General features: G+C 45.8%; 1 protein-coding gene across 3 annotated transcripts in view; it reads left to right on the top strand.

Moving 5' to 3' along the window:
- SMCHD1 (structural maintenance of chromosomes flexible hinge domain containing 1) overlaps positions 1-25,064 on the top strand; it is a 2,128,336-nt gene that overhangs the window by 1,125,814 nt on the left and 977,458 nt on the right. For 2 of the 3 annotated variants that reach the window (XM_069219969.1, XM_069219967.1), the window contains exons 25-26: positions 8,830-9,057; positions 18,421-18,546. In XM_069219969.1, the coding sequence (XP_069076070.1) occupies positions 8,830-9,057; positions 18,421-18,546 (354 nt within the window). The remainder of the gene's footprint in view (positions 1-8,829; positions 9,058-18,420; positions 18,547-25,064) is intronic. The other variant, XM_069219968.1, reaches the window with a different exon arrangement.

Raw genomic sequence — 25,064 nt, 5'->3', positions numbered from 1 at the left:
TCGCCCATGTGCCTCATTGTAGCATTCCTCTGCCCTTGTCCTGGGATTCCTCAGTGGGGTCAGTAGCCATGACAGGTTGGGGTAACCAGAGTCACCTGCAAATATCGAGGGACAACTGTTAGACACACACCAACCCTTAGGGCCTCTCCTATACCCAGGCACCTATTTAAACTGTGTGGGGACCTTGGCCTCACCTATTAGCCACACACAGTACCTCTGGAGTTGCCCCGTCACATAAGGGATGCTGCTATTCCTCCAAATGTAAGCGTCATGCACTGAGCCAGGATACTTGGCATTTACATGGGAGATGTACTGGTCTGCCAAACACACCATCTGCACAATCTTGGAATGGTAGCCTTTGCTGTTTCTGTACACCTGTTCATTCCTGCGTGGTGGCACAAATGCCACATGTGTACTATCAGTTGCACCAATGATGTTGGGGATAGGTCCCAGGGCATAGAAGTCACCTTTCACTGTGGGCAAGTCCTCCACCTGAGGGAAAACGATGTAGCTGTGCATGTATATCAGCAGGGCAGACAACACTCTGGACAACACGTTAGAGAACATTGGCTGTGACATCCCTGATGCCATGGCCACTGTTGTTTGAAAGGACCCACTGGCCAGGAAATGGAGCACTGAACAGGACCTGCACTAGAGGGAGGATTCCTTGTGGGATGGCGGATAGCTGACATCAGGTTTGGCTCCAACTGGGCACACAGTTCATGGATTGTGGCATCATCAAGTCTGTAGGTGATAATGATTTGTCTGTCTTCCATTGTCGACAGGTCCACCAGGGGTCTGTATACCGGAGGATGATGCCATCTCATCATCTGCCCCCAGCGGACGTGCCCTATGGAGGAGAAGGGTGAGCAGAGGGTCCTACACCACATAGGTTTCACAAGGGTGTTTTGAACAATTGTGATGTAATCGGTGTGTGGCGCTGTCTGTCCGTATTCCTGCACAAAAATGATGTGACGCAGTTAGTTGCCCTGCCATGTGGCCCCCTGAAATGGCGGCTGCCTGACCTGTAAGGAGGGACAAGGGGAAATGAGGTGACTGTGCTGGCGTTGTGCAGCGACGCGGTAGGCAGACGAAGACCACGGTGCAATTCAGCATTGGTTATCATTGGGCCCTATGGGTTCCAGGAGCCAATGATGATGTGCGCTGGCGGTGACGGTACGCACCGCCGTGGACGTGACCACCATTTTCTATCTGTTCACTCACTTGATACCTGACCTTCAACAGGAGAGGACCTACACTGCAAGTGCTGCTGTGACCGTAGTCTGGAACCGACAATGGTACAGTGTCTGGGGAAAGGGCCCCTGCCTTCACCGCAGAGGAGTTGGACAACCTGGTGGCTGGGGTCCTCCCCCAGTACATGCTACTCTACGGTCCTCCAGACAAACAGGTGAGTACACTGTGAGCATGATGGATGGGACATTAATGTATGGAGTGGCGTGGATGGAAGATACGGGGTGTGGATAGAGGCCAGCATGTGAGGATGGTCAGTGTATATGTTTCTGGGGCAGGGTGGGAAGTTGTGGCCAATGAGTAAGACGAACCGGACGGGGGAGTAAAATCCATTCTTACTTCACTTTTCCTCTAGGTCAGCGCCCACCGGAAGAAGGGTATTTGGCGTGCCATTGCCAAGGAAGTGCGGTCCCTGGGGGTCTACCATAGACGGAGCAACCACTGCTGCAAAAGATAAGAGGACCGGTGCCGCTGGACCAAGAAGACTGTGGAGGCCCAGCTGGGGATGGCCTTCCAACGTGGAAGGGGTACCCGTCGCACCATGACCCCCCTGATGTACTGGATCCTGGCGGTGGCTTATCCTGAGTTGGATGGGCGCTTAAGGGCATCACAGCAGCCGCAAGGGGGTGAGTACAGTCTCATTCAGCTGACTCTGCGCGCTGTATGAGGTGTCTGGGTGGGGGAAGTGGGTTGTGGGTTCCCCTAGGCCAGGACAAACGTGCCAGGGTAGATCCATTGTTAGGCAGGCTCTGTGGCACTCCAACCCCAAAAGTGGTAGTGGCCATCTACACCTAGTCAGGCTCCTGTGAATTCCAGGTGCGCATCAAATGAGCTTAGGCACAGTCCCCCATGGGCATGTGATTTTCCCCTGAACTGTTAGTGCATGGCCTAGTGCACAGGGCTGCTCCCTGTGTGTCCGTCAACGGTGGTGTTGTTGCAGGCATTGACCATGTGTCTCCTCTGTCTTTCCTCCCCTTTTTGTTTTGTCACCCTGTCCTTGTGTCCATTAGCATCATCTGACGGAGGAGCATTTGCACCGGTGCAGGAGGGAGCTGCAACCCACATGGCCCAGGAGTGTGAATGTATGGAGCCTGAAGGCACCAGTGGGACGGAGGGTGAGGGGAGCTCCACGACGGGGTCAGAAGGAGACGACAGCGACTACTCCTCTGATGGGAGCTCCCTTGCGGTGGCGGGCAGTTCTGTGCCCACCGCATCAATAGGTACAGCCGCCACCCCCCCCTACCAGCGCCGCCCTCCCAGCAGCCCCTCGGACTGTTTCCTGTGCCTGCTCACCCAAGAGGGTGGGCATCTCCTTCTCCCCATGCACCTCAGGCCCTGCCCCAATCAACCCTGCTGCCCTCAGTGAGGAGGCTATTGACCTCCTGAGATCCCTCACTGTTGGACAATCACCCATTTTGAATGCCATCCAGGGTGTTGAGAGGCATTTGCAGCAAACAAATGCATACCTGGAGGGCATTCATTCTGGTGTGGCAGCCCAACAGAGAGCATTTCAGGCTCTGGCCTCAGCACTGATGGCAGTCATTGTCCCTGTGTCCAGCCTCCCCCCTCCAATTTCCACTACCCAGACTCAATCACCTCTACCTCAGCCTATCCCAAGCACACCATCAGACCAGCATGCACACTCATCAACACACAAAAGTGGCTCAGGCAAACATAAGCACCACACATCCCAAAGGCCCTCACACAAGCACCATACCCATGCAGACACACCAACATCCACTGCCTCCACTGTGTCCCCCTCCTCCTCCCTCCCATGTGTTCATTACATCCTTAGCCACTACCTCCATCACCTGCACGCCCATCACCACACACCGCTCACGTGCAATCACCACCCCCACTACCATTCACACGTCCCCTGTGTCCTCTCCCAGTGTCTGTGAGCCCTCCTCCCAAACTGCACAAATGCAGACACACACCCACTCAACAGCCATCCACCTCACAGCAGCCTCCAGCCCATGCACCCTCACCCAAACTCAGCAGACCTACACCTCCTACAACCACTACCTCTTCCTCCACTCCCAAACCCCCTCCATATTCCCGTACCAGTGTGTCTAAAAAAACTTTTCCTCTCTAACATTGAACTCTTCCCTACACCTCCACCCCCTACCCTCCCTCCCCCGTCCTTCCCCTAGGGCCAGGATCTCCAGATCCCAGCCCAGCACCTCAGCCATGAAATCCTTGAGCACTGTGGTCCCTGCAAGTCCAGTAACATTGCGGGTTTCACCCATCAGGGCTGCCAGTGTGCCACCTAGTGAGGCCAAGGATCATCCTATTCCACCACCTCCCAAGGTGAAGAAAGGGCCCACATGCCGTAGGGGAAAGTCGCACCAGCTACCCAGCAAGGCCTCCAAGACAAAAGAGGTGCCAAGGTCCCAGCAGCGACTTCCAAGGTGGGGAAGGGGCACAAGGCTAAAGGGAGTCAGCTCAGGGCACAGAGCCTCCGGGTGAGGGGCTGGTGTCACCCCTTCTTCAAGACAGGACAGCAACCGGTACGGCGGTGGCCACCGCTACAACCTCCGCCACCTGCACCTCTGCTACAGTCCCCAGCATCATGCCCAGTGGGCAGCCGTCCGAGGCTGCAGGAGACGTCCTGCTGTCTCCCTCCACAGGTGCCGACACCTCCATCACCAGCAGCATCTCCGCCGCAGACACTGCCGCACCCACCGCCACCTGCCCCGCGACGTGCTCAGACAGTGCCACCACAGCCGACATGAACCTCATCTCCAGTGGGCAGTCGTCTGAGGCTGCAGGAGACGTCCTGGACCCTGCACACACTACATGAGGCACCACAACCAGCACTGGCTGTACCAGCAGTTGGCAGGCAAAGTCGCCGCAGGGTGGAGTGTGTCTCTGCCTCCATGGAGTATCATGCTACCTGTTCCCTAAAAATCTTGTGGCTCAGACACCCTGGTGAGGGAATGGGAACTGCCAAACACCATGCACAGCACTCTGGGCATCATGCCCGCTCCAGAACCAGTGGAGAAAAGCATCCACTAACACAGTCCTTGGCAGGATGAAGCACTCTGGACACCATGCTCCCTCCAGAACCAGTGGTGAAAAGCATCCACTAGAGAGACTGTGGCTTTGCACTCCCCAGGTGCAAGCAGGGTGCAACCCACCCACTTGAGAGACTGTGGCTTTGCCCTCCCCAGGAGCAAGCAGTGGGCATGGAGCCCCCTCGTGGAGCAGTGGCGTCGTCCCATCATCCGGCTGAGGTGCCCCCACTCCCCTCCCCCTGAGGTGCCTGTTTTTTTTTTCGACCTGATGCCCCAGCAGTGTTCCCTCAGTTTTGAGGCAGGTGTCATGTGTGGGCTTTGCCCATGCATTTTGGGACCACTGTTCCACGGACATTGAATGGAACAGTATCTGGACTTGTATAGTTGCTGTACATATTTGTGTATATTGATCTTTTACAGACATGATGCCCTATCTGGATTTTCGATGATTACACTTGTTTCATTTGGTCCTTGCGTTCTTCCAGAGAGTTACGGGGTGTATATGTAATTTTGATGCATGTATTTGTGTGTATGGTGTTGGGGGTGTTGCGTGTGTGTGTCACTCTCTTTTTCCTCCCCCCCTCCCCTGTGTGCTAGGTGCAGTACTCACCGTGGTCGTTGCCTCCGTCTTTGATCCTCGATGGGTCTCTAGAGGTGAGTGGTTTCCGTTCCAAGTAGTGTTTCCGCCGTGCTTTTGTCAGCGTTGGTACCGCCCCAGAAAAGCTGGCGGATTGGTGCCTTGTAATACAGTAGGCGGTACATTGTCTTCCGCCTGTCTGTTGGCGTTTACCGCCGCAGTGTTTGTTTCTACCGCTGTGGCGGTCGCAGTGTTAAAGTGGCTGTCTGTGCTGGAGGTTTCCGCCATGGTCGTGATTCCATTTTTTTTTTCCGCCGGTCTGTTGGTGGTATTACCGTCCCTTTATCACCGACCGCCAGGGTTGTAATGAGGGCCTAAATGTACAAACTTCACACCTTTGCACAACCAGCCTAGGAACGAGTGCACAAAGTCTCGCAAACTATCACACATACTAGCCAGCCTTATGAGTTTGAGTTGAGAAGGTGAATGGGCAATAATGATGACTTTAAGTTTCCTTTTCAGCTTGTCACAAGTATTTTGTGTTCAAGAATGGAGGGCAAATGTCAGGATGTATCGTCTGACAAATTTCTGCTTATTTCTTTAACATGTGGATTGGCGTTTACAAAATTCTCTATCTTTGCAGTCAAAGATAGAATAGTAAAGTGGACTAGTTGATAGTCTTGTGTTGGTAAAGGACGTATGAAAACAAAGGCTGTAAGCTGTGAGGTTTTTTGGAACACACAAAAACTTTCACATACCTGTAAATGAACTGTGCAATTGTTTCAAAACAGCAGCAGTTACGAAACCACAAATGGACCACTTGTTTGTAATTAAGACGTGTGGGAAACAAAGTTTTAATAGGATCAAGACATTTTACTTGGTGATGTTCAAATGATACATATTTGCTGAAACCACATTTCCGCACATTATTATTTGTGCACTATATTGTATTAGTAAAACTGCGTGTTGGCATTTTGCTTCCATTTCAATGGAAAATGTTCTGTATGTTAAAGACTGTGCCTCCTTCTGTCCTACAGTAATGCTTCGACAATGTACACAGTTTCTAGTCTGTAGCACACTTCTGTGCATCAATGAGAATCTGCAGTTTACAACTCACAGAAAAGAAATGTTTACTATTTCCCACATACAGGAGGGCTGATATCTGGCTATCCAGGGCATTATATAGTAATGTCAACTCCTGTCTAACCGTTCTGGCCCACAATAATACCATAACACTCAGTAGTGTGCAGCCAATTATCGCTCATGCAGGCTGGTTAATAGCTCCCTTTTCCTGCTTAATGCTCTTACCCTCACACAAGACTTGTCCACTATGGGTCTTATCCATCACTCAGTAGTGTACCAGCCCCTAAACCAGTCATCACCTGCTAAACAGACATAGAATACCTGAAACTATCTGATACATAAAGCTCGCCACTCAGGAGACTGCACTCTAGTCCAGCACTGCAGTCCCAATTAGCTGCATTCTATGCATGCTGCTTTACATCTCCCAGGAGCACTCAGATATGAGATTTGAGTGACATAGTCCATCCGAGCAGATCTTCTCGACCATTTCTCTCACCAAACATGCCTGTTCAGGACTGAGAACTGTGAACAAAATATCAAACTGGACAACCCAGTGCTGTAACCGTATAAATAGATTATGATCATATTAAATACCACAAAAAGACCTGCACAGTTGCTTAAAGCTGTACGCATACGGAAAAACTGGGAAGTGCACAATTGTCTCAATATACTATAAGCTTATTTTGACTTGTACTCATGTTGGTTGTCTATTTACTTAAACAGTATTGTGTGACCTCTTCTGATGTGTCTGTAAAACCTACCTTTTGTCCTAAATTTTTGTCCTGACTTTTTACACTCACCGTTCTGAATTTGCACCCATGCCAGTTGGTCACCATACTTTCCTTTAGTGGATCTGTGTGGGCCAGGTGTACCACTGGGAAAGGGCACAAGCCTGCTAGGAGGTCCTGCTTGTGAGTAGACAACTTACAATAAGTGCTGCAAGTGGTATGTCACTAAGAAGACCAAGGCAAAAGGTTGGGGACACATGGGTGCATGGCATCCACCCACTATTTTCACAATATGGACGGCGTCCACCCTGCCAAGTTATTGTGCCACACTGTCATATGCTGAACTTGTCTGGTGCAACGTTTAAAAATGGCAAGGCATTCTGCAGCGCCTGCATGTTTGCTTTTCTTCTGAGCAGAAACTTAAATTCGAACTGCGGCCAAAACAAAGGCCGAAGTTAAGTGGTCATCAGGCTTCCTTTTGTTCTCGCTAGAGCTATCTGTAGCTTCATACCTACCTGCAAATGCAATTGAGGGGAAACAAAGGCACATGGCTTGTTGTGACTTACAGGTATTTAAGTGAGGCGTGGTTTTGACTATCATCAGACCCTGGATATGAGATATGCATGCACAGTCAGAATGTCAAATATACTGGTCTATTGTTGTATTTACACAAATAGCAATTTAAATATCACTATTTCGTTGTATTTCTTTTATAGTACTACTTATCCTAGTGCAGGGTGTCAGAACGCTTTATGTCGTTTGTACACATTGTCAATAAGTCATAAAAGTGTAAATCTGTGAACAGGATGTGCTACATAGGATAGTGAGGGTAACAAGGTGTAGGGGTCACATTTCCTTCATACCTCACTTTGCTATATTAGAAGGATTACAATTTATGAACTACAAGCAACAAAAGGGGTCTCCATGTTAAAAGCAGTAGCCCACTTAGTTAGCTTCAAAAAATAAAAAATGTCATGATGTGCTTTGCAGGAGACATGTCAACCACCAGTTATTTTGCCATTATTATTATTCCCTGAGATTTACGGACCATGCAAAGTTCTCTGCATCAGGTGCCTTAACCCATAAATTTACAACTAATTAAGTAGAACAGATTTATTGCCAAGTTTCTCCATGTGTCAATATCTTTGTGGCAGAGATTTTAAAAAATAAATGTTGAAATTGCAGCCAAGGTTTTGTGTCAGGGCTTTTGGCACAACCCCAGCGCAAAATATAATTTGTTAAATCTGGTTATTCGGTCAAATGTATTCCTTATAGACCTGCTAAATATATGTGTGAGGTATTAAGATCAGATTTCACTCCTTGTGATGTCACTTCCTGTGAGGTTATGGGTTGTAATGCCACTTCCTGTGATGCCACTTGCTATGTCACGTGCCATGATGTCACCTATATACTGTCTAACTTGGTTAGCCCCCCCACTATTTTTGTTTTTGTATTTTTTGTTTAGGACTTGTGCCCGAAGAAGATCCTTTGGAGGGAGGGGGAGAGAAGCAAATTAGTGATGGTAGTGTGATTTGCCACAAGCAGCATGGGCCAGGGGGCGGTGACATCAGTGTTCCCCTGCATGGTGACAAACTTGCCCCCGCAAATTAGTAGTGTGGCAAGGCAGGCGCGCAGTACAGGAGTAGGCACCATGCCACCAAGAGTCAACAAGAATATCAAGTGTGGACAGCAGCAGGCAGTAGGTGGGGAACGACCAGTAACATTGGTAAACATGCAGGCACCTCAATGTGTGTGAGCCACACTAACGTTGCACTAGCCGCCTCTGCTCACCCACGGTTTGCGACCTAGTGCATATGCACTTGTGTGACTGTCCTGATGCCCCCTGACCCTTAGTCCTCCTGCTATCTACTGCTCAGCTTTCCCCAGAGCCTGGTGACCTGGGCGGTGATCCAAGTGGGCTGTGGATAGGGATTACTCCCGTCTGACCCGCTGGTTTGCTTTGCTCCACCCTCAAGTCTCCAAGTGAAGATGTGCGTAGCGCACTTCAATACATTTCAGAAGATGAAAAATCTGCATTTATCCTTAAACTGTGTTGCTGAATATCAAACAGTACTATTTTCGGTACAAGTGTTCTTGCTATTATCTCTTAGAGCATATGCAATCTCATTTTACCACAATATTCCCATTTTGTTTTGTGTATTTTATTTTACAGACTTGTAAGGATATGCCAGTGGTGGAAAAAACAATTAAATTACTTCCAAGCAGCCATGTTGCTAAACTGCATATTCTAAGTGTGGAAGGCCAGAAAGCTATTCAGATCAAGCATCAAGATGATATTAACTGGATAGCTGGGGATGTTATGCATAACCTGATCTTTCAGATGTATGACGAAGGAGATAGAGAAGTCATGATCACCCAGGCTCTAGCAGATAAAATAAAGGTAGGCATAAAAAGACATTTTCTGTTCAAATGTGTATTGTCTCAGACTATACAGCATGCTCAAGGCAAAGGGTGCCTATTTCCTACAAATGTGATTTTCACATTATCCAGAATGTGTGGCTGCTGATTGTCTGGAAGGTGTACAGCCCCAAATGTTACCCTTCTTGTTGCACAAGCTCTGTTTATGACACATAAAAGGAAGGATTTGGTTGCAAAATGAGGGGAGGAGTAGCACAAAAGGGTCTGCTGGGAAGGATATCTCAGACAATAGATGAGGTGATGGTTAATGGAGTGTGGAGGAAGCCGACAAAAACCTTGCATCGCAAACAGATATTTCTCTCGTAGGGGATTTCCATGATAGTCATAAGCACTGAATAGTTCTGCGCGCCTGCGGGGACCCCGGAGCACTGTTGTGTAGTATATTCTTAAGTGCAATCATCAGCTCCTTGACAAAAAAGGTCTGTGAAAAACACTTAAGAATAACAATGTGCAGCCTATGTGAACAGCTACACAAGCCAAAATTGTTAGAAGAAAAAACAGTTGTAGTGTAAATTTCACGTTTAAACCTCTATTTATTCTATAAATACATAAATAAATACATTCTCATATTTTATTTACACCTCTCATGAGAATAAAACAATGTAGGGCAGTGTAGCCCATAGGCTGCCATTATACAGAATGAAAATAGAGCTGTGCCTTTAAGAAAGTAAAGTCTTCCTGTTTCCCATCATGCACAGCAAAAGGCAGTTGCCTCAGTTCTTTTTTCCGGCTCCTGCTGACAGGACCCTGAAGCATTGAGCTCTACCTCACAAAAGCTTTTGTGACAGAAATTCATTGAAATATCTTCTGAATTTCATTTTCACTCGACGTTTTTACCTTTGAGTGATCATTTTCTACTGATTTCTGTTAAATTCTGACAGAATTTTGAGGTTTTTCTAGTTAGAAATGCCTTCACTTTTTGATAAATGTCCTTCTTGTGGAAGAAAGAAGGCTAAAACAGATCCACATAGGGTCTGTATAATTTGTCTTCCATCCAGCCACAAACCGGAGTCGTGTGACATTTGTAAAACCTTCTCTAGAAGAACCCTTCGTGATAGAGAGAAGATCCGACTTCAGGCGAGAGAGGACAGGAGAAAAAGTGGCCATTCCACTACAGAGCGAGGAGAAGGTCAGACTTCTACCAGGGCTCAACCTGTTTCCTCCATGACTCCTTCCAGACCTGCTGAAAAACGACATAGATCTCCGACGACGTCGAGAGCGTCGACGTCGAAGCAGGGAACGGCGCCAACATGTTCGCCGTCGAGGAGTGCTTCGCCGGCGAGAAAAAGACATCGTTCGCCGTCGACAACTATTTCGCCGTCGAGGCGGCGAAGGCACCCGACGTCGAAAGGATCTGGGTCGCCGTCGACACGGCGAACACAGTCCACGCCAAGGAGATCCGAGTCGGGCTCTCCGTCGACACGGCGAGGGAGATCGCCGTCGAGAGAGAGTGTTCGCCGTCGGAGGCGTTCACCGTCACTGCACCGACGTCGAGGTTCGTCGTCGAGAGGTTCTCAGCGGCGAGACGAGTCGACGTCTAGAGGCACTCGCCGTCACCGCAGTTCGACGTCGAGGAGTGCTTCGACGTCGAGAAGACCATCTAAGAGGCCTAGAAGGGTTTATACAACCTCGGAATCCTCGGCCTCGCTTATCCTACTTCCAGCATCGCCACAGCTCTCGCAAAGGCAGTCGCCGTTACCTCAGACGCCGGTAACACCTACGGCTCCTCTTCCGGCGCCTCCTCCAGAACCTGTTCCGAGGACTCCAACGCGATCTGCAGGGCGTTCTGGTTATTCCTCGAGGCGTACATCTACCTCTAGGCACCGTCGTCAGGAATCACATCATGGACATTCTTCATCGTCCACACGAGACTACTCTCCAACCTTATCGGACTCACCGTCCCCAAGAGTGTCTCCTATAGATGATGTCAACACATTTCAGGAGGTCTTAGTGAGAGGGGCAACCAAGCTGAATATCCCGCTAGCAGCTCCGGCCCCATCGACATCAGTGATCTTTGAGACCTTACATCAAAGGACATCTTCACGACCTTTACTTCCACTGGTTCCGGGTCTTATTGAGCCAGCAATGGACATTTTTCTCACGCCGGCTACAACAAAGTCTGCTCCTTCCAGACTCATTAAAAAGTACCGTCCACCAGAGCAAGATCCTCTATTCTTGAGGTCGGACCCAGTACCAGACTCGATAGTTATAGTGGCAGCGAAGAAATCGCATTCAACGTCACCGTCTTCCTCTGCTCCCCCAGACAAAGAGAGCAGAAAGATCGATGCTGCAGGAAGAAAAGTATGCTCGACGGCATCTATCACCATGAAAGCAGCCAGTGCCACTGCTTTATTAGGGAGATATGATCGATCCCTCTGGGACTCTATACTGCAGTTCGCGGAGCATCTCCCTAGGGACAAAAGGGAAGATTTCCTAGAGGTCGTGAGCGAGGGAGCTATGGTTTCTAACCAGATTATAAGTGCTGCGGCGGATTCTTCAACACTATCCGCACATAACTATGCTCATGGTATAGCGCTCAGGAGACATGCATGGCTGCGGCTTACATCGCTTAAACCCGAAGCACAGCAGAGGATACAGAACCTGCCTTTCTCAGGCTCCACTTTGTTCGGCTCTCATGCCGATGATGAGATGGCCAGAATGAAGTCGGAGCTGGATACCCTGAAAGCGGTAGGCATGGAGCGACCTAAGGAACAGCGAAAAGGATTCCGCCCATATCAAAGAAGACTGTTCACCCACAGGTATCAGGCTCCACATTGGACGTCTTCACGCCCTCAGCAACAGCAACAGCAGCAGCATCAGAGGGGCTTCTCCAGAAGGTCGACAAGGGGTCGTTCAACACCTCAGACCCAGACACCTCGACAAGCTCCCACGTCTAAGCCCTGAATCTTTGCTTCCCCCTCCTCCGTTACCCACTCCGGTAGGGGGAAGTATCGCAAATCATCTGGACGAGTGGCAACGCATCACAACAGACGCCTGGGTATTGAATATTGTGAGACATGGTTACGCTCTCAGATTCACCAGTTCTCCACCATCTGTTCCACCCAAAACAGCCAACCACCATCTCGAAGCTCTGCAGTTAGAGGTCAATATCCTATTGCAGAAAAGAGCCATAGAACCCGTTCCCATCAGCCAACAAGGGAAGGGGATTTATTCGAGATATTTCCTTGTACCGAAAAAAGACAAACAAGAGTTTCGTCCCATCTTAGATCTGAGGACAGCAAACAAATGGATTCGCAAAGAAAAATTCAGGATGTTAGCCTTACACCAAATTTACCCACATCTACGTCAGGGCGACTGGCTATGTGCGATAGATCTTTGCGACGCTTACTTTCATATCCCAGTAACCAAGAAACACAGAAAATTCCTAAGGTTCACTGTCGGAAAACGCCATTACCAATTTGCAGTTCTACCTTTCGGCCTAAAATCAGCGCCAAGAACTTTTTCCAAATGCATGGCGGTAGTAGCCGCCCACTTGAGGAAACAGCGAATATTCGTCTACCCCTATCTAGACGATTGGCTCATAAAGGCCTCCAGCTGTCTCGAGGCACAGCACCATTTCGAATGGACTCTACAACTGCTACAAAAACTTGGTCTTCAAGTCAATCTTCTGAAATCTACAGCAACACCTGTTCAGAGGTTGCATTACTTAGGGGCCATTGTAGATACCAGGCTAGGAAAGGTGTTTCCTTCGGAGGAACGACGGTTATCGATTCTCCAAAAATGCAAACAACTGCAGGAAAGACCTCAAGCCACTGCAAGAATAATAGCTTCTCTACTGGGCTCGATGGCGTCTTGTATCCATCTCGTTCCCAATGCTCGCCTCCATATGAGACCATTGCAGGAAAATCTAGAGGATCAGTGGTGTCAACTGAGGGACGATTGGGAGAACAAAGTCCTTCTTTCTCCTCACACCCCACAATCCCTGAAGTGGTGGTGCTTACCCAGCAATCTCTTGGTGGGGATTCCGTTCCAACAACGGCCTCCATCTCAAACCATCGTAACAGATGCGTCACTGCTCGGATGGGGAGCGCACATGGAACATCTTCGAGTCCAAGGCGAGTGGTCACAGAGAGAGAGTCTCTATCACATCAACCTGCTGGAACTTCGCGCAGTCCACCTTGCGCTCAAAGCCTTCCTTCCCTCTCTGAGAACGGAAACTCTCCTTCTTCAGACAGACAACGTGGCCACTATGTACTACGTGAACAAACAAGGAGGCACCAGGTCCAGAATTTTATCCAGAGAGGCTCAGACAATCTGGCATTGGCTTCTAGCCAGGAACCTGTCGCTAGTGGCAACTCACCTGCTCGGCATCCAGAATGTTCAAGCGGATGCCCTCAGTCGGGTAATGAACGAGAACCACGAATGGGTACTACACGACGACGTCGTTCATTCCATTTTCGCACTCTGGGGTACCCCCTCTACAGACCTATTCGCAACCCCAGAAAACAAAAAATGCCAAAACTTCGCCTCCAGATATTACCATCCAGGGACACTGGGGAATGCCCTGTGGATAAGCTGGTCAGGAGCATTTCTTTACGCCTTTCCACCGCTTCCCCTGATTCCGGCGGTCCTCCAGAAGCTGTCCAATGCTCAGACCAAAATGATCCTAATTGCTCCGGAGTGGCCACGCCAGTGGTGGTTCCCAGACCTTCTTCACTGGTCACTCAAACCACACATCAGGCTACCATATCGTCCGGACCTTCTCACGAAGTTCAGAGGGCAGATATCTCATCCCAACCCCTCATCGTTGAGTTTGGCAGCATGGCTCCTGAGCTAGTGCAATATGGACACTTGAACCTACCTCAGGACTGTATGGAAATTCTGAAGGAAGCAAAACGCCCTTCCACACGATCAGCCTATGCAAGCAAGTGGAAGAGATTCTGCATTTGGTGTTTACACAACAACATTGACCCGGTTTCCTGTGGAGAACAATCTATCCTGCCATACCTGTTAAGTTTGGCAAAATCGGGCTTACAACTGTCGTCAATAAAAGTTCACTTGGGGGCGATAACGGCATACAGAAAGAGTCCTTCACAAACGTCCTTTTTTCGGATGCCGATTATTAAGGATTTCCTAGAAGGTTTAAAGAAGGTTTTTCCTCCCATTAGAAAGCCTTCTCCTCCATGGGAACTGAACGTTGTCTTATCACGTCTGATGCTGACGCCATTCGAGCCGATACACAAGGCATCGCTGCAGCATCTCACATGGAAAGCTGCTTTTCTAGTGGCAATCACTTCAGCGCGTAGGGTCAGCGAAATCCAGGCCCTTTGCGCGCAGGAACCCTACACGGTTTTTCATTCTACAAAAGTGGTAATGAGAACTCATCCAAAATTTCTACCTAAGGTAGTCTCCGACTTCCATGTGAACCAAACAATTTCATTACCGACTTTCTTTCAGAATCCAGCTACTCCTGCTGAGAGAACTCTGCACTCTCTGGATGTAAAGAGAGTATTGAAATTTTACTTGGACAGGACAAAAAGCTTACGAAAATCACAACAGCTTTTTATTAATTATGGCCCAATCAGAACAGGTTTGGGCACATCTAAACAATCTTTATCCAGGTGGATTGTTTCATGTATAATGTTATGTTATCAGTTAGCAAACAAATCCCTTGGTGGTAGGCCAAAAGCCCACTCTACCAGAGGGAAAGCAGCTACTGTAGCCTTGATGAGAAATGTCCCTTTGGCAGAAATATGCAAGGCTGCCACTTGGAGGTCGGTCCATACCTTTACTAAGCATTACTGCCTTGATACAGACGCTAGGGCAGATGCTCAGGTTATACAGGCTTTGCTCAAGAATTTGTTTGCATGATTCATGTTTTTTCTCAGTATTCTTATATCTACTCCACCGCGGTTATGGGGATGGGCTTGCTACTCTATTCAGTGCTTATGACTATACATGGAAATCCCCTACGAGAGAAGGAATGGTTTCTTACCTGTAACTCCAGTTCTCTCGTAGGGGTATTTCCATGATAGTCATAAGCAACCCTCCCTCCTCCCCGGTGGAGTTGACATAGAATATGAATATTATGGAGGTTGGTACTCCAACAAATGTTTTGTTTTTCTTCATGTCAGGTTAATAGCCTCATCATCGGCATGAGAGCCGAACAAAGTGGAGCCTGAGAAAGGCAGGTTCTGTATCCTCTGCTGTGCTTCGGGTTTAAGCGATGTAAGCCGCAGCCATGCATGTCTCCTGAGCGCTATACCATGAGCATAGTTATGTGCGGATAGTGTTGAAGAATCCGCCGCAGCACTTATAATCTGGTTAGAAACCATAGCTCCCTCGCTCACGACCTCTAGGAAATCTTCCCTTTTGTCCCTAGGGAGATGCTCCGCGAACTGCAGTATAGAGTCCCAGAGGGATCGATCATATCTCCCTAATAAAGCAGTGGCACTGGCTGCTTTCATGGTGATAGATGCCGTCGAGCATACTTTTCTTCCTGCAGCATCGATCTTTCTGCTCTCTTTGTCTGGGGGAGCAGAGGAAGACGGTGACGTCGAATGCGATTTCTTCGCTGCCACTATAACTACCGAGTCTGGTACTGGGTCCGACCTCAAGAATAGAGGATCTTGCTCTGGTGGACGGTACTTTTTAATGAGTCTGGAAGGAGCAGACTTTGTTGTAGCCGGCGTGAGAAAAATGTCCATTGCTGGCTCAATAAGACCCGGAACCAGTGGAAGTAAAGGTCGTGAAGATGTCCTTTGATGTAAGGTCTCAAAGATCACTGATGTCGATGGGGCCGGAGCTGCTAGCGGGATATTCAGCTTGGTTGCCCCTCTCACTAAGACCTCCTGAAATGTGTTGACATCATCTATAGGAGACACTCTTGGGGACGGTGAGTCCGATAAGGTTGGAGAGTAGTCTCGTGTGGACGATGAAGAATGTCCATGATGTGATTCCTGACGACGGTGCCTAGAGGTAGATGTACGCCTCGAGGAATAACCAGAACGCCCTGCAGATCGCGTTGGAGTCCTCGGAACAGGTTCTGGAGGAGGCGCCGGAAGAGGAGCCGTAGGTGTTACCGGCGTCTGAGGTAACGGCGACTGCCTTTGCGAGAGCTGTGGCGATGCTGGAAGTAGGATAAGCGAGGCCGAGGATTCCGAGGTTGTATAAACCCTTCTAGGCCTCTTAGATGGTCTTCTCGACGTCGAAGCACTCCTCGACGTCGAACTGCGGTGACGGCGAGTGCCTCTAGACGTCGACTCGTCTCGCCGCTGAGAACCTCTCGACGACGAACCTCGACGTCGGTGCAGTGACGGCGAACACTCTCTCTCGACGGCGATCTCCCTCGCCGTGTCGACGGCGAGCCCGACTCGGATCTCCTTGGCGTGGACTGTGTTCGCCGTGTCGACGGCGACCCAGATCCTTTCGACGTCGGGTGCCTTCGCCGCCTCGACGGCAAAATAGTTGTCGACGGCGAACGATGTCTTTTTCTCGCCGGCGAAGCACTCCTCGACGGCGAACATGTTGGCGCCGTTCCCTGCTTCGACGTCGACGCTCTCGACGTCATCGGAGATCTATGTCGTTTTTCAGCAGGTCTGGAAGGAGTCATGGAGGAAACAGGTTGAGCCCTGGTAGAAGTCTGACCTTCTCCTCGCTCTGTAGTGGAATGGCCACTTTTTCTCCTGTCCTCTCTCGCCTGAAGTCGGATCTTCTCTCTATCACGAAGGGTTCTTCTAGAGAAGGTTTTACAAATGTCACACGACTCCGGTTTGTGGCTGGATGGAAGACAAATTATACAGACCCTATGTGGATCTGTTTTAGCCTTCTTTCTTCCACAAGAAGGACATTTATCAAAAAGTGAAGGCATTTCTAACTAGAAAAACCTCAAAATTCTGTCAGAATTTAACAGAAATCAGTAGAAAATGATCACTCAAAGGTAAAAACGTCGAGTGAAAATGAAATTCAGAAGATATTTCAATGAATTTCTGTCACAAAAGCTTTTGTGAGGTAGAGCTCAATGCTTCAGGGTCCTGTCAGCAGGAGCCGGAAAAAAGAACTGAGGCAACTGCCTTTTGCTGTGCATGATGGGAAACAGGAAGACTTTACTTTCTTAAAGGCACAGCTCTATTTTCATTCTGTATAATGGCAGCCTATGGGCTACACTGCCCTACATTGTTTTATTCTCATGAGAGGTGTAAATAAAATATGAGAATGTATTTATTTATGTATTTATAGAATAAATAGAGGTTTAAACGTGAAATTTACACTACAACTGTTTTTTCTTCTAACAATTTTGGCTTGTGTAGCTGTTCACATAGGCTGCACATTGTTATTCTTAAGTGTTTTTCACAGACCTTTTTTGTCAAGGAGCTGATGATTGCACTTAAGAATATACTACACAACAGTGCTCCGGGGTCCCCGCAGGCGCGCGGAACTATTCAGTGCTTATGACTATCATGGAAATACCCCTACGAGAGAACTGGAGTTACAGGTAAGAAACCATTCCATTTACCTCATCCTGGTCCAGCATTGGGGTGGGAGTGGGTGAGGAGCGAAGCAATAACTCATTTAAATGTGATATAACACGCTCACCAATATAAAAAAAAAAAACATTGGCCAAAAGCAAAAATAATTTTGATTCCAAAACACACCCATTGCCATTGTAGTCCTTGGCCCTGATGAGAACAACTTTGTGTGTCGGTGTGATCTTTGTGAAAGAGCCATATGTTGTCACTCACAGTGAAGTTATCCAGTGGCTCACTTGGTCTGACTTCTTTGACCTATGCTGTGTTCTATAGGAGGGGGGACAAAATATGAATGACTTCATAGCATACCAATAGCTGATGATTGGATGGGGTTCTTGTTGATGTGGAAGGGTTATGCCTGACTCACCTGAATTAAAACGAAAAAGTCTCTCTTTACCTGGTTGTTGTACTATTGTGTTTTTGAGCACAATTTACAAAACGTATTTGTGTTGGGCTAAAAAAAAAACCACTATTTTTACAATTAAATATAAGAACAAATCGGTATTGCACATTATTGTGCAAATGTTAACCTTGAGTTAAAGACGTGTGTTTTTTAAGTACCGTGTTTGTGACTGTGTCATTTCCCACCACCTCACAATGCACATGGAAAAGCAGGTATAATAACTTATCTGTGGTTCACAACCAAACCTGTGTGATATTTTATATGGCTGATGTCAATAATTCCGGTCCTTTTTGCCAGACTAAAATGTGGGACTATGCAGTCAAGCTGTTAAGAGATAGTGTTGCCGGACTACTCTTCTCTGTTATAATGTCTCATGTTCTTCAAGTAAATACTTCTTGACAAGGCATTTCGACACTTTTCTCTGTGCCATTAGAAAATGAGATCCCTTCTCAGAAGACCTGGGGATGCTCCATTGAAATTACACTTGTACTACTGTGCAGTGGGGCACTTCCCCATTAAATGCATAGCAGTTCTGCTGAGAAGCGCCATTCAGTTTCCGGTAAGACCAGGGGTTCACAGTGTTGCATGAAAACCTAACAGAATAAAGCATTAAAAACAAATGGTATTTTTTCAATATCTTGGATGACTTTTGTTAAGCATGTGCACATCTTGCTTTAAAAAATAAAAATTAAAAAGTTGTGTGAGATGCCACCAGGAGACTGGAATGAGCCAAAAATATTTTCTATGCAACCACGCCACCCACTGATATTTCAAGATTTTGTTTTTAATGTGATGTGCATCATCGAATGCAAAGTTTCTCAGTTGTGTAACATGAAATTTCTAGAACATTTGCAAATTTCACAAAATGGGAAAAGGAGAATTGCAAGTATGGGGGTTTAATTTAGGCCAGGCCTATCTAAAATTCAACAGACATGCTGTAAGGTGCCAATACTGTTGCAATTAAACTATGAGAGGTTTCCAAAATAATTGCAGCCAGCACCCTATTAATGCAGTAGTGGCGCTGCTGAAATATGGTAATTGTGTTTGTTTCAGACTATGGAAGCAATGCTGGGGAGTGTGTCCCTACTGTTCCATTTCATGTACAGTAGGTTTCTTAAGTGTGTATATTGTCTCATTTAATATGTAGCAGCAACGCCCAGAAGTCAATACTGTGTGCCATTCAAAGTATGGAATCCTTGCTGAATTGAGCTGTGTATCAGTTGTGTATCAGTCCTAATGAGAGAAGCCCATAGCTGCTCACACAGCTTCCTAACCTTGTGCGCTATAACTGTTTAGCAGCGTAGAACTGGTTTTGGACTTCATATCTGATAAAGACTTCTAGCTGCAGATTACCTACCTTATAATGATTCCCCGGCATCAGACTGGATCCAGAAATGTTGCCGTGAGGAGTATCCCCGTCCTCTAGTGGGTGGTGGTGTTCAGCTTTGCATGGTGTCATCGGCATCATCTGTGGCAGAAGTAATTGTGTGGTGCCTGTGTACGCACCACTACAATTTATTTTTAAATAACAGTTCTGCTTCTTTATGGCTGACGGTGCTTAATTTTGCTTTAACAGAGCGGATCGCAGTGATTCGCACACCATACTAGGTTTACTTAAATACTGTGTTTTTGTTGTCTCACAGTGCGTATCACAGAGATTCGCACACATTACTTCGCACACCATGCTATATTTATTTATGTACTTTTTTTTTTTTTTTAATTCACAGCACAGATCACGGTGATTCTAACACTGTACTATATTATCTAATAGAAAAAGTATTCATTTGGCACTCGTATATTATTAATAGTTGTTTTAACATTAAACTTGTCTAATATTCAAGGGGTTTCACCACCACCAGCATTTTTGGAAATGCCAGGTGAGCCTCCTGTTAAGTGGAATGTATGGTTTGATGCATTTGAAATATATTTTGGTGCTATATGAGCCTTAAGATTTACTGCAGAAAGAACAAAAAATATTCTTCCTTATTCTTTTGGGTTTGAAGGTAGAGCTGTCTACAAACACCTCCCTGATGTACCTGTACAAGAGGTTGATAATGCTTTAGATGAATATGAAACCGCTATTTTGAAATTGAAGAATAGGTTTGACAAGCAACCCAGTCTTATAGTCTTGAGACATACATTTTTTTTAATGAAAACAAAATGAAGGAGAGGATGTGGAGTCATACATTTCATTACTAAGTAGACTTGCTTCCGTTCGAGACTTTCACAGTCCAACTTATTAGAGATCAGTTTGTGTGTCAATGTAAAGACAAATTAGACAAAAATTATTAGCTATGAGTAATCCAACTCTTGAAGAGACTATCAAGGTAGCAGAAAGCATGGAGATTTCACAAGTCTCCTTAAAGGAGCTTGATGATTACCCAATTGAATTGCTTAAAGTAGCTGCAGTTACCAAACATGTGCAGAAGGGACCAAGACCAAACAAGAGCTTCAACTCCGGGTTCAGAAATACAAATGTGTGCTTTCGGTGTGGTAACGCTCCACATGCAAAAGGGAGGAAGTGTCCAGCAATTAATGTTTCTTGTAACTATTGTAAAAAAAACAATTGGCCATTTTGCTAAAGTGTGTTTATTAAAAAAAAAAAAAATCACAGAAGAAATCGACAATTTGTGTTGCGGAATCCGAGAATGAATCAGAGCCTGAACTAGTTTCTCGGGTTTCAAAACAAGACAATTATCGCAAGGATTGTGTTGACCCTATTGTAGAAATAAAAGTTGGGGACAATGCTCTTAAAATACTAGTTGATTCTGGTTCCAGAATCACTATGATCACACAATCTTTATTCGATGAAACATGGGGTGATAGACCTTTGATTCCACCTGATCATTCTCCTGTCTCATGTGAAGGTCATAGAATTTAATTTTGGGGTTACACTGAAGATGATCTAGAAATTACATAGAAAGGTAACAGGATCAGCGGTAAAATATGTGTTGCTATCAAAGGACTTGACATCCTGGTGTGGTTTCACCAGCATTTATTTGGCATGGTATTGAAACCTGGAGTGAATGAACAGGTTCTATTAGTGGATTGTGAAGGGGAAAGTCAAAAATGGAAGGTAAGGTTTCCTTCTGTGTTCACAAATCATTTAGGTAAAATTTGTGGGTTCAAACATAGCACTAAAATCAAAGAAGGTATTGTTCCCATCAAGCACAAACTCAGAAGTGTTCCTTTCAGTATTAGGGAAGACTTAGTAAAGTAAAGGAACTTATTACGTTTTGCAACATTGGCATTATTGAGCCCATTGAGTCCTAATTATAGCTGTCGCCTTTGATTGTGGTTCGCAAAAGGGATGGCCAATTAAGGGTATAGGCTGATCTTAACTCCTTGAACAAGGAAATTTGGGTAGACTCACACCCACTACCAAAGATCAGTGATCTTTTTGCATGTCTACGGGGTGCCAAAATATTTTCTAATCTTGATCTGGCCAGTGCTTATCATCAGGTCAAACTGCATACTGATTCACGTCATTTCACTGCATTCATTTCTCAGATAGGAACTTTTAAGTATTGATGCATGCCTTTTAGCTAGGCCTCCATGGCTTCGGTCTTTCAAAGAGTCATGTATAATTTGTTTAAAGAGATTGAGGGTGTGCATGTGTTTCAGGATGATGTTCTGGTCTTTGCTGACAATGACGAAGCTCAATGAAGAAGCGCATGAAGCAATTTTCCAAAAAGTATTACGCGTTTTTGAAAAACAAGGAATGGTACTGAAGACAGAAAAGTGTAAGTTTGGGTGCACAGAAATTGAGTACTTAGGACACGTGATTTCAGCGGAAGGAATCAAACCAAGACCAGGTTTAGTTGATGCAATCACCATTGCTCCTCCTCCTACAGACAACACAGGAGTGAGTTTTACTCCAGATACATTCCAGACTTTGCTAGCAAGGTGCGTCCTATTAGCAGTTTGGTAAAGAAAGGAGTAAAGTTTGTGTGGGGGAACTAATGTATGAAAGCATTTGAAGAAATTAAAGTGATGCTAAAACAGATTGGAGCTCTTAAACCTTTTGACCCCAAAAAGTCATGCTGTATTACTTTTGATGCCAGTCAAGTAGGTCTAGGAGCTGTGTTAACACAAGAATTTAATGGCTCTGAAAATACAGTGGCTTTTGCATCCTGAGTGCTCAGAGAGACGGAACATCAATATTATGTTCTCAAGAAGGAACTATTAGGTTTGTATGGGCCATTGAAAAGTTTAGATCATATATTTGGGGAAGGCATTTCAGATTGTTAACTGATCATAAACCCTTAGTCAGTGTACTGGGCAGTGGAGTGAATAAGTGCTGTAATCCCCAGAATTCTGAGGTTAGTTTCAAAACATTTACAGTATCAGTTTGATATTGACTATATTATACAGGAGGAAAGAATTGAAGAGCTGACTATTTGTCACATTTTCCACAAAAAGAAGATGATGAGGAAAGAGAATTTTCTGATCTGGTGGAGGAAGATCGTGAAGATTTTATGGCAGCAGCTTTGGAGGTACCTGAGGACATGCACAGAGAATGAATGAATGGATGCTTGCCGTGACAGATGATGACATTTTGCAACAAGTTTGCGAAATGGTTAGAAATGGGTGGCCCCGTGAGAAAAGCTTGTCTCTGTTACTGCAACCTTACTGTAAAGTAAGTAGTGAGATTTCTGTTGAAGTTGGAATGTTATTAAGTATGTATAAGATTATTCCACCACATTCAGTCAGAGTGGATATTATCAAGAAGGCACATGAGGGTCCCTTACTAAACATTGTATTCGTGAAACATTTTTGTGGCCGAGAATGGATGGGGAGGTGGAGAAGGTAATTGGCAATTTTTGTGTTTGTGGATCTGCTGATAAAATTTTGAAAGTGGTCATACCTCCTCTTATGCCCATTGAGTGTCCAGACAGGCCATGAGAAAAGTTAGGGATTGACGTTATGGGACTTTATGATGTGTTTTCTTGTAAACATAAGTACATTTTGGTGTTGATGGATTATGTGTCTTAATGGCCCGAGAATAACATGGTTAAGGAACCTACCAGTGGATTAATAGTTGATTTCCTTAAGGAAATGTTTGAGAGAAGGTTTCCCAAAGACTCTCATTTCAGATAAGAGTACTCAATTGTAAGCCATGATTTGAAAAGTTTGTGGAATATTGTTGCATTAGACATCTTTATCATCCACAAACCAGTGGTTTGGTGGAGAGGATGAATCAGGTTGTGGGTGAGTGTATTAAGTGGGCCACAAATGGACACCATGATATAGAGAAGTCTTTAAATAGTGCAATTTGGTTTTACAGAACTACACCTCACTCATCTGCAAAAGTCTCTCCTTTTGAATTATTGGGGGGAAGAATGGCAACACAAACTTCAGACCAGTGTGGATCGGCAGAGTGGTTTGAAAAAAATTATGATGTGACAAATTTGATGCAGGTGGTAAGAGAAAACATTAATCAAATTCAACAAAAACAAAAGAAATGGTATGACACCAAAAAGGTGTCAAATTAACACCTTTACAATATGGAAATATGGTTCGTATTAGGTCATCAATAGGTGTAAAAAAGGGGAAGAGCAAATTTGGGAGACCTGTTAGAGTTTTGAAGATTCTTGGCAATGCCATCCAAGTGGAAGGAAGTCATTGGTGGAATCTTGCTAAAGTTGCAAAGTTAAAAATTTGCTGTCAAGCTGGTAGTCCAGAAACTGAACAAGTTGGTGTGAAAAGACCCAATGAAGAAAATGATGAGGGTGAGAATAATAATAAGAAGAAAATGAGACAGAGTTTAAGAAACATAGTCATTCCGAGGAGATATCGTGAATAATTTTGTCTAATATATTTTGTTATATATTTATATATAATTTTGTATTTATTTATTGCTATATTTTGCTCTGGTCTGTTGATGTTATGTTAAGTAAATTTGTATTTTGGGTATTTTTTGTATGAAGAAGGGAAGATGGGTAGTATTGTGATGATTAATGTGATCCACGATAGACACACCACCCTGTACTCCCCTGGTTGTGTAGTTTTCAAACATATCTAGAGTTGGAAGGTTTCCCCTAGACGAGAATCGAGCACGCTACCAGGTCTTTTACTTCTGTGATGTCCCAAACTCTCAAATTGTGAATAAAACACCCTTAGGTTTTTTCAGAAAGACCCCCTCACCCACAAACCTATTTGGTGGCATGCTTCATCATTGGGGTGAGTTTAGTTTCCAACTGAGAGAAGTGCAATAAATGTGTCTTGTGGCTACCCAACATTATTTTTACACGTACATACTCGTTGGATTTGGTACAAGGGTGAACAATAGTTCAATATATAACATTTTATTAGCAAGAGATTTCATGAAATTGAAATGCACTGTTAATAATTGAAAGGTAAAAAAAACTGAACCAATGACTCAGCTTGTGAGCTGTAAAGCAGGAACAAGACACCAACCTCTTTACAGGCCATTCACACTCCTTTCAAACGTGATACACACAAGACCATTCACACTGCCAGCCGTGGGCCCTGTACATTACAAAATTCACAACAAGAGTCAATGTACACCCAGGCTGAGAAAGACAGAAAAGCCAATTATTACTGCAGAACCATATATACAAGTACAGACACATACTGGTAGGATTTGGCATGACGGTGGGTGATGGTTAAATTTATAATAATTTTATTAACAAGAGATTTCACAAAAATGAAAAGCATTGTTAATTGAAAGGTCAACATCTGAACCACTTAATGTAAAGCCGTAACAAGGCACCAACTGCGTTACAGGCCATTCGCACACCTTTAATATGTGACACAAACAAGACCATTCATGCCGCTGGCCCAGCACATTACAACACTCGCATCAACAGACTGTGCCATTCAAGGGCTCATCCCTTTCACACACCTACATGCCTAACACCACAATCACACTGTCTGATGGAGTGTGTGGACTGGCGTTTGTCTAGCAGTGTGTGTAATCACCAGCAGCAGGTCTCTAAACACACACTGTCAGCCATGTGCCATCCCACTCACACTGCCAGTCAAGCCCCAGCTCACTCACACTGTCAGCCATGTGCCCCCCAACACACATCGCCAACCAAGCGCCAGCCCACT

The sequence above is a fragment of the Pleurodeles waltl genome, chromosome 2_2 (assembly GCF_031143425.1).
Source record: "Pleurodeles waltl isolate 20211129_DDA chromosome 2_2, aPleWal1.hap1.20221129, whole genome shotgun sequence".
Lineage (NCBI taxonomy): Eukaryota > Metazoa > Chordata > Amphibia > Caudata > Salamandridae > Pleurodeles > Pleurodeles waltl.
Note: the sequence above shows the minus strand (reverse complement) of the source record. Positions and strands in the feature narration are given on the sequence as shown.